Source organism: Bos grunniens, chromosome 27 (genome assembly GCF_055505025.1).
Source record: "Bos grunniens cultivar Pamir isolate PY7600 chromosome 27, Bosgru_T2T1.0, whole genome shotgun sequence".
NCBI lineage: Eukaryota > Metazoa > Chordata > Mammalia > Artiodactyla > Bovidae > Bos > Bos grunniens.
The window spans coordinates 26,133,573-26,143,358 of NC_141191.1; the positions used below are offsets into that span (position 1 = coordinate 26,133,573).

Consider the following 9,786-nt stretch of genomic DNA (forward strand, 5'->3'; position numbering starts at 1 on the left):
AAATATGAACACTGGCTGGGAATTGGATGATATCATGGAACTACTGCTGATATTTTTAAGTGTGATAATGATATTTTGTATAAAGACTTCATTTTTTAAGGAGGTACAATCATGATGCAATATCTGGGGTTTGCTTTAGGGGAAAGGAAGGGAAAGGAGAGTAGGGGCAGGGATAAAGATGGAAGGAGAGTGATTATGAGTTGATGACTATTCAAGCTCTTGAGGCAGAGTGGTGGATGCATGCGGTTTGTTAAGCAATTCTTTCTAGTTTTGTATATATTTAAGATGATCTCTAAAGAAAAATTTTTTTTAAACTTTTTAGAAAAATGCTTCATTTAAGTGGCTGTGTCCTGATACAATCTCCAAATAAACTTGGAGGGACCGCATTCATGGTTCTTGGCCTGAAGGGACTGAGAGAAAGGAGGGCACAGAGAGAAGATAGGGCAGCAGTCAGGAAGGAGCAGGCTAGGGCGAGCTGCCCGGGAAGCCATCCCACAGGAGTCCTGCCGGGACAGCTCGCCCTGGCTGCCCGCCAGTCACCGCGGCCTTACAACAGGAGCAGCCCCTGTAAAAATACCATGGGGCTGAGTCAGCCTCACCTGTGCGACGTCGGCACTCACGCCGGCCTCTGTCCACCCATCGGAGGCCTCAGAGCTCATCATGGTGGGCTTCACGGCAATGGTGGGCTTGGAGTAGGGCGAACCGCTCAGGCCGTCATCTTCCGGGCGGTCGCTCTCCGGCCTGGGGTGCAGGCGAGGCGGAGGGGGCAGGCAGCCAACTCGGGGCTGGGGGCGGCCAGGCACCAGTTGATGGTCGCTGCGCAGGCAGAAGCAGTTTTTGCAGGACCCGGGCTTCCAGATGTGCTCCACAAAGTCGCTGCACGCAGACATCTTCGGGCTCTCGGGGTTCAGTGGAATGGTCTCGAGCATCTTGAGCAGCAGATGGGGTGCTGGTTCATCTTGCACTCGGCTTGCTGGTGTGGTCTCCAGGAAGGTGGAAAGGGCTCACTGAGCAGCTTCCTGGAAAAGCAGAACACTTGCCTGGTCAGAGATCTCCCCTGCCAGAGGATCCCTTAGTGTATGCTCAGTCCTGTCCAACTCTTTGCGACCCCATAAACTGTAGCCTGCAAGGGATTTTTCAGGCAAGAATACTGGGGTGGGTTGCCACTTCCTATTCCAAGGGATCTTCTCCACCCAGGGATCAAATGCCCATCTCTTGGGTCTCCTGCATTGCAGGCGGATTCTTCAACCGCTGAGCCCCTGGGGAAGATGGGGCATGATCAATTAGAGTCTGATGATATGACTGCAGAGCAGAAGGGGAAGAAGAAAAGAGGTGAAGATGACTATTCTATTTATTCCAAGGCCCTCACCCACTTGTCATGAGGCTTTCTAGTGGGGTGGCCTTAAAAAGATGTAAAATCTAAACACAGCTCTGTTGCATGTGTGGGTGTGGGTGTGTGAGTTGCTCAGCTGTGTCTAACTCTTTGTGACTCCATGGACTGTAGCCCACCAGGCTCCTCTGTCCATGGGATTCTTTAGACAAGAATACTAGAGTGGGGTGCCATTTTCTTCTCCAGGGGATCTTCCTGACCCAGGGATTGAACCCGGGTCTCCCACACTGCAGGAAGATTCTATACCACTTAAGCCACCAGGGAAGCCCCTGGTGCATGAGTATAGAGTGTAAAAGATACTTCAGTCCCCTAAAATCCTGAGCACCTGCAAGTTCTGGGGGCAGTTCACTGGAAGAAATCACACAGGGCTGCAGATGAGAAGCTTGTGACTGATCTGTGCATCCCCTGCTGCTATGGGGTCTAGAGCCTGGGACTTGGCCCCAGAGAAATGAGAACTTCCAAACAGGACAGCAGGTAGAAATCGTGGCTTCTGGAAAATAAGCCACAGTTTTTAACCGAGAATGATATGAAAGGGGAGGCAAGCCTGGGCTCTGAGATCAACACTGCAACACATACTTGTGAGGAGGTGGAGACAGAAGGGGTGAGAAAGTGGAGGGGTGTGGTCCCAGCTGCTCCCCTGGGGGTCCTGGTTGGGAGGTCTGACATCTTGGGAATTCTCCAACCCCTTTACTTAATATGCCTTATTCAGCCCAGGGCTTAGTGAGATCAGTAGACCTAGAGCTTCAGGCCTGGGGGAAACAGAAAGAGAGATTCATGGTCCTGTCAGCCCTGTGGTCTAGGTCTGGATAGACTTACTAGAAGTAGTTGTACAGTAGACTGTACTAGAAGAGTCATTGCTCACAATGATTTTCCCTATGAGAACCCTAAGGAATCCTAAAGGAAATCAGTCCTGAATATTCTTTGGATGGACTGATGCTGAAGCTGAAGCTCCAATACTTGGGCTACCTGACACAAAGAGTCGACACTGGAAAAGACCCTGATGCTGGGAAAGATTGAAGGCAGGAAGAGAAGGGGATGACAGAGGATGAGATGGTTGGATGGCATCACCTCACCAACTCAATGGACCTGAGTTTGAGCAAATTCCGGGAGTTGGTGATGGACAGGGAAGTCTGGTGTGCTGCAGTCCATGGGGTCGCAAAGAGTAGGACACGACTGAACAACAACACGACTGAGAACCCTGGAGGGGAGGCAGTCAGCTTGCTGAAAGAGTTTAATTCCTCTGAGAGTAAAACTGAAGGCGGAGAGTCTGCACCACAGAATTCACTCAGTAAATTCACCACTGAGGGGAGAAAACTCGAAGGATTGCAGACTTTAACCAGTTCACCCGAATAAGACCCGTCAGGTAGCTGTCACGTCCATTTTACAGATGGGAAAACAAACCCAAGAACATAAACTGAAGCATGTCCACAGGCGCAGAGTGCTCAGGGGTTCCTCAGAGAGAAGCCAACTTTGCTGGCAGCCCCTCATGTCATCACCTCACATGTTACACTGAGTCGCTTGCCATTATCTGTTTGCTGCTTTTTCCTCTCCTTTCCTCACTTAAACAGTGTTCAGGAGAAAATCATCCTGAAGAATCTACAGTGAATAGACTCATTAAATAGAGAGGGTTTGGCCCCAGGGTCTGCTTTCCCCTTTCCTCCCGTGAGAACTGGCTCTGAGGTTGCTGCTCTCCCTACCATCAACAAGACTAACCAGGTGGAATGAGCCAGGAGCCCCAAAGATCATTCCAGAATCTCTATGGGAAGAGCTCTCTTTCTGGTCTCCCACACTCGCAGACTGGGGTATCTATTCAATGAGAGCTGAAGCTACATTGGGCCTCTTTTTCCCTCCAAAACTAACCAGGAAGCCCACTGTATCTTTAAGCTAAATGAACTCTCTGAAATAAAAACAAGTATCTGTCTTTCGTGACCATTGTTAGGTTCTTCTGCATCAAGATGATTACAAGTTGGGTTCTTCTCCTCCTATAAATATACCCAAGTGGCAGGTTTGTTCCTTGCCAAGTTCCCCAGAAGAGGTCACTAAGCTTCAACAAGCAGAGGATGAAAGCAAGGGTCTTTCTTTCTCTCACAATCCCACGCCAGGGAAGATTTTGGAAAGAGGAAAAAGTAGAGGAGGTATTTTGTTGTTCAATAAGGCAAAGCTCCATACCCTTGCCCTGAGGTGGGGAGAGGTCCTTCCCTGGGAATCCTGGCCCCCTCTACTGCAGGCAGAGGCTTCCGCACGCCAGACAGGATGGAGGGAGAGAGCTTGGGAATCGGGTCTGAGTGGGCTCACCTCCTTCCTGCAGCTCCTCACAGGGCTGGGCTGTCTGAGGAGTGAGGCATCCACAGAGGTGGGGCAAAGAAAGCCATGTGGGGTGGCCATACATCATTTCCTGCTCAGATAACCGACCCAAACGTGTCATGGTTGCTTGGTGCCAGAGGTCCCCTCCTGTGAGCAGATGGCCCACTCGAGCCCTGGGACTTCTGGTTGGATTACCAACATTCAGGAAGCTTCCTTCAGAACCCCTCACCAGTTCCTGAACACCCTCCTCACTCCCATCCTCAGCTCTGAAATTCTCCGACGGTGGGTACAACTTTCACCACGCCAACCCCTCAGAGACTGGAAAACGTTTTTCAGGGAAAAAGAATGAAGATGGGTACAGAATGAAATGAAGCCTTGGGCTCCTTACCATCACTGACTCACTACACATCCTGTTAAAACTGGTTCCTCAGTCACAGCAAACAGAATTTATCACTACATCAAGCCAGAAAAGATCTTTTCTGTCTGGAGAGGTTCTGGGCTTGGAACTATCTATTTATTTTAAGTCAAAAGACAGTGGAAAAACTCAAGTGGCGCTCACCAAGCATGAGCGTTGCCTGCCTCGCGGTGCCAGCTCTCCACCGCCTGGGAATGGCACCTTCCCAGCCCACATTCCTTACCTCCAAGGGCAGGCAGCCCTCAGAATTATGCAAATTCCCCCATTTCAGTGGGAGGCAGCAGTGTAAGATTAGAAAAAGATCTCAGCATTCTTTCTGATCCAAGTCATGATAAAATATCTTTGCCTCTGCAAACTTCTGCACCAAAGTTGTGGCTAAAACGTGCAAGACCAAAGCTGTCAGATACACCCCCACATCACAGGAAAAAGAATCCAAACAATGGTGACCAGATCCACAAAATCAAATCTCTGGGCTCCAAATGCCCTTCACACTTGCACTGAAAGTTGCTCATGCCTTACCCTGAAGTGAGAGAATTCCAGAAAACAGTCATCTAAAAAAAAATTTATCTATTTTTTACAATTAAATACATTTAGTTACAATTAAATGAATGCAAAAGAGGTATATTTATGGAACTTTGTCTGGATTTCAACACTCCATTGACAGGGGTTGCCCAGGCACAAAGGAGTAAGTAACGGCCTTACCTCCTGCCTCCCCCCACCACCCACACGCACCATGCTACTCACCCAACTTTTTATTTTCTTTTTTCCTTCTCCAGCGCTATGTAATCTAATCTCAGCAGCAGGAATGTGGTTTTTGTGGGTTAGACCCACTACAATCTAAACCAGTAAGGAAGATACCCGCATTCCACAAGACCCCAAGATAGCGAAATAACCGCAGAATTCCCCAGTGCTTCCTGTCAAATTTCCGGCTCAAAAGGGGAAGGGGTTTTTCAGGCCAGTGATCAATAGCGCCTTCCAAACCTGACTCTGGGCTGGATGCCCTGCAAAACTCCTCCCTCCTAGACCTTTGGGCTTTGCTGTGGGCTCTGCAAAGCCATGTGCTCGCTGGCTGAGCTTCACCTGAGAGAAATACACAGTCAGCCGGCCCTGCCTCCTCGCGTTCTCACTGAGGACCGGAAAGTGGACAGATTCTATTTTCTGTGTGTGTGTGTGTGTGTGTGTGTGAGAGTGATTCTATTTTGTGTGTCTGTGGCGGGGGAGGAGGCAACACAAGCAAAGGTTAACAACGTGCCCACGGTAGCCTCTCAGAGGGCTCCGCCACCGCTCAGGAAGAAGGTATCGTCTAGTTCCCCCCGGAGACCCCCAGGCTGGCATCCAACTGCGGGCTGCCTAAGAGGCAGCTACTAACCTGGCGTCCCAAAGCATCACGCCCGGGGTCCCGATCCGAGCCGCCGAGCGGTCTCTCCCTCTCTGTTCCTGTGACAATCCTGCAGCCGCGGAACGGCAGTCTCCACAATAGCAATCCCCAAAGCGCTCCGGTCTCCTGCCCCAAGTCCAGCAGCCAGACCAGTGAGACCAGAGCAGTCGGTTCCGCTGCCGGAACTCGAGGAAAGTTTCCCCTTCCGAAAGAGCGCGATTCTCGAATGAATCGAAAACATACCTCTGGCTCCCCGGTCCTTTCCCCCCACCCCTCCACCCCCCAGCGCGGGCTCGGCGCTTCCACCTCGGGCGCGACCCAGGGCGCACGCGGTCCGAACGCTCCACCCTCCTCCAGCGACCGCCTGTCACCCCCGGGGGACGCCGACGGGGGTCGCCTGCTCCACAATCGCCGCGCTCCCCCGGAGCTCCCCTCTGCGGCCACGTTTGCCAGACAAAAAAAGAGGCCGACTTGGGAGAAGGCGCCGCGGGCTCACCTCGGGGCCGCGCTCCCCCGGCCTCGCCGCGGGTCTCCGAGCCGCCAGGCGCCCTGCTGGGCGCCTCGGAGCATTGTTTGGAGAGTGTGCGCGCGGTGCGTGCCCAGCCGCGGGCGGCGTCTTCTGCCCGGGCCCGGCGGCCGGGTGGCAGCTGCGAGCGCGGCTCCGCCCCCTCCCGCCTCCGGTGGCGCCGCCCGCCGGGCCCCGCCGCACCTCCGCGGTCCGGGCCGCCGCCCCGCGCCCCCAGCCGGCGGGCTCGCTCCCCGGCCCCCGACGCCTCCTGGCGATCCCCGCCCCGCCCCTCCCTCCGGCTCCCGACGGAGGCTCCGCCCCCAGCCCGAGACTTGGCGCCGTCCGACCCGGGAGCGAGCGCCCCTTTGCACCCTTCTCCAAGGATGGCCCCGCGGGGCTCTGCAGGGACGAGTTTCGGTGTCTGCAGCCTTCCCTTTCCCATAACGTGCGCGTAGGTATGTAGGTGTCCTGCATCCCTTCGTCCAGCCTGCTCTGCGAGACCCGGAGAGGACGAGGGAGAGGCGGTGGAGGGTACAGCCCCAGATCTGGGGGTGCGCAGGGGAATGATGAAATCAGGAACCCAGACGCGTCCCGAAAGTTGCGTGGGCCCTGAAATTGTCAATGACTTGTTGCGGGTAGAAGGAGGCTGACGCACCACCCAGCCTGACTGGGAGTCCTCAGTCCCTCGACTGAGGCCTCAGGCACCTGGTGTAACCCCTTGAACTTCAGTTTTCTGGAAGTGGAAGGCAAGGGTTGTTGTAGGAAGAGCTGGTCTTCCTCCAAGCTCGGAGAGCCAGGGCTTCTTAGGCCAGTATTAACACCTGTGTTTACACCGTTTCCGGTTAAGTGACTCATTCACCGGGATAGAATGAGTTCGAGATAGTCCTAGAGCTAGAAATCCTTTAACAGAGAGTATGACAGCCTATGACACAGTCAGTCCTCTCCCTTCCTCCTGCCGCCTGCAACAGGCTTGAACCTTGACCTGGGTGTTTCTTCAGGGAACCGGCGTCCAGGTCACCACCTTGTGCCTGCCTGGTAGGGAGAAATTGGGGAATGGAATAGGAAGAAAAGACCTCGAAGAACACCTGTGGCTTTCTGGGTGCTCCTTCCTCCTCCCCAGAGAGGCAGTGGTCCTCCTCCTCCAGGGAGCCCATCAGGATTCGCTTGTGAGCCTCCACCCAGCCCAGATGAGGAGGCTGGTTCTCCTTGAGATTCCTGGGCTTACCTAGTGATCTGGCATTGACATGGCAGGGCAGGTGGGGTGAGGGTGGGGAGAAGACATGTATTTGAGATTTGGCTTCTGTGTAAGAAATGGAGAATGTTAGCAGGGATATTAAAAAATAAACAAAACCTTCCTTTGCTCCAATGTCACTAATTTCTCCTGAGTATGAATAGAACTGGGGGGTTAAGGTTTAGTGAAGTATAACCAACATTTGTCAAATACCTACCCTATGCCAAGCAACCCCATGAGAGGGACATCATCCCCATTTCACAGAGAGGACTAAGGTGCACAGGGCCACATGATTTGCCAGGACCCATGGGCTGACATGCCTTGGTCCTGGGATTGGAACCAAGGGCAGTCTGGCTCCTCCGATGGGCAGTTCCACTCTGCCATACTACCCTCCCCTAGTACTGGTCATCCAGCTCTGTTTTTCTTTCTTCTCAAAATGATGGGAAACCATTTGAACAAACATGGAAAACTCAGTTTAGGCTCCATCAGCAGCCAGCAAAATTGAAGGGTCAGTCCCACTCGTTTACAGAGAAACCAGGAGGGGAAGGTGGTGAAAAGCAGATAGGGACAAAGTGGTCGTTGCTGGAGAAATATAAAAATAACATCAGAAGGTGCTTGCAGTTCTGTTAGAAGGTGTGCGTGTGTGTGCTCAGTCATGTCTGACTCTGTAACCCCCTGGACTACAGCCCACCAGGCTCCTCAGTCCATGGGATTTCCTAGACAAGAATACTGAAGTGGGTTGCCATTTTCTACTCCAGGGGACCTTCCTCACCCAGCGATCGAACTCGCATCTCTTGAATCTCCTGCATTGGCAGGTGGATTCTTTACCAGTGTGCCATCTGGGAAGCTTCCATTCCATTAAAATGGAAGAGGGAAAACCCCTGTGTTTGAGAAGTTCCTAGTCCCCACGATTCAGGTTGGATATTTCCTCTGTAATGTAAAGGTTTTACATTCTTCCTCTGTAAAGCCCCATTGAGGACACCCACCCCAAGAAGGGAGCACACAGGAGGACCTCTTGTTCCCACTTTTTTCCTTCTCTTTACTTAATTTGTCTCTAGTATGTTAACAGGTTAAAATACGTAATTATAAGAAGTAAAGTTTTCCCTGATAGCTCAGTTGGTAAAGAATCCGCCTGCAATGCAGGAGACCCCAGTTTGATTCCTGGACCAGGAAGATCCGTTGGAGAAGGGATAGGCTACCCACTCCCATATTCTTGGGCTTCCCTTATGGCTCAGCTGGCAGAGAATTTGCCTGCAATGTGGGAAACCTGGGTTTGATCTCTGGGTTGGGAAGATCCCCTGGAGAAGGAAACGGCTACCCACTCCAGTATTCTGACCTGGAAAATTCCATGGACTGTATAGTCCATGGGGTTGCAAAGAGTTGGACATGACTGAGCGACTTTCACTTCACTGCAAAGGCTATATAGTATGGCAAAATTGGCAGTTCTGTGCCATGGGACAGCAATTGAAGGATTAATTCAGTCTCTCTGCAAAATAAACTGTGTTTTCAAGTCTCTTGCTGTGCTCACATGAAGTAAATGCTGTAGTTGCTGACGTGTAATGTGCATCTTTTAATGCCAGTGACATGACCTTAAAGCTGGCTTCTTCTAGCCTAATGAAAAGAATTTAAAAAAATACTTCAAGAGTTGCTTAGATCCACACAAAATACCCATTCTCTTATGCAGTGCTCCACCAGTAACTGTTAAGTATGTTATCTCCTCCTCAGTGAAGCTATGGAAGCTCATGCATTTTAATAAACAATTCTTTCTTGAACTTCCAAACTGCGCTCTGCACTGCGGTGGAATTTGTGTATACTCAGCATTTTGCTCCTAGCTACTTATCAGTTCATTTTCACGACATTTTTAACTGCAGGCTTTGGCTTCCCTGATACACATCAGACCTCAAAGAAGAGCGATTCCCTTCAGGGCTTTCATCCTGGAGCACCAGTCTGCATAAGAGAGCAGTTAAATTTGGGGAAATTAGGACAAAGGCTGGGGCAGGTGGTGTGCTTTGGGGTGGATAAGGTGAAGTAATTTGGAATTAGGAAGGTGAAAAGGTAAGATGAGGAAGTGCACATCATTAAGTTATACAGAGAAAATAATGCTAGCAGGGGTACTGGAGGGGTTAGTGTCAAGATTAGACCAAAGTAATCCAAACCTGTATCTCCCCAACCGCAGAAGTGACCTCTAATAGAAACATTTACTGAGTGTCTTCTCCTTATGTAGCACAGGATGAGGGCATATAGGGTAAAAAAGAAAGATGAAAGAGAGGCAAATATAAGCTCTGTGAGAGGAAGATAAGCTAGGGGCAGTGAGAATTCAAAGGAAGAAAAGACAAAAACACAGAGTGGCTTCAGGGAGGAAGAGGCTTTGCAGGATAAGGATTCCAATTTGTGAACAGTGGGGACTTTCCGGACCAAGAGAACAGCATCTGCCAAGGAATGGACGTGGGCGAGGCAGAAGACTTTGAGAGATTTCTTATCCAATCTGACTGGAACATAATTATTGGAGACAAGCCTGGAGATGGCGTGGGGCACTGGACAGGAAAGACTTGCTTTTCAA

General features: G+C 51.2%; 1 protein-coding gene across 5 annotated transcripts in view; it reads right to left on the bottom strand.

Moving 5' to 3' along the window:
* The window catches only part of PRAG1 (PEAK1 related, kinase-activating pseudokinase 1), a 48,429-nt gene extending 42,293 nt beyond the window's left edge, over positions 1-6,136 (bottom strand). For 2 of the 5 annotated variants that reach the window (XM_086380751.1, XM_086380748.1), the window contains exons 1-2: positions 5,984-6,133; positions 600-1,019 (exon numbers count right to left, since the gene is read on the bottom strand). In XM_086380751.1, coding sequence (XP_086236877.1) covers positions 600-929 — 330 coding nt within the window. In that variant the 5' untranslated portion in view covers positions 930-1,019; positions 5,984-6,133. Of the gene's footprint in view, positions 1-599; positions 1,020-4,853; positions 5,434-5,478; positions 5,747-5,983 lie in introns of those variants that run through there. The other 3 variants (XM_086380749.1, XM_086380750.1, XM_086380752.1) reach the window with 3 other exon arrangements.
* Between the last annotated feature and the right edge of the window lie 3,650 nt (positions 6,137-9,786).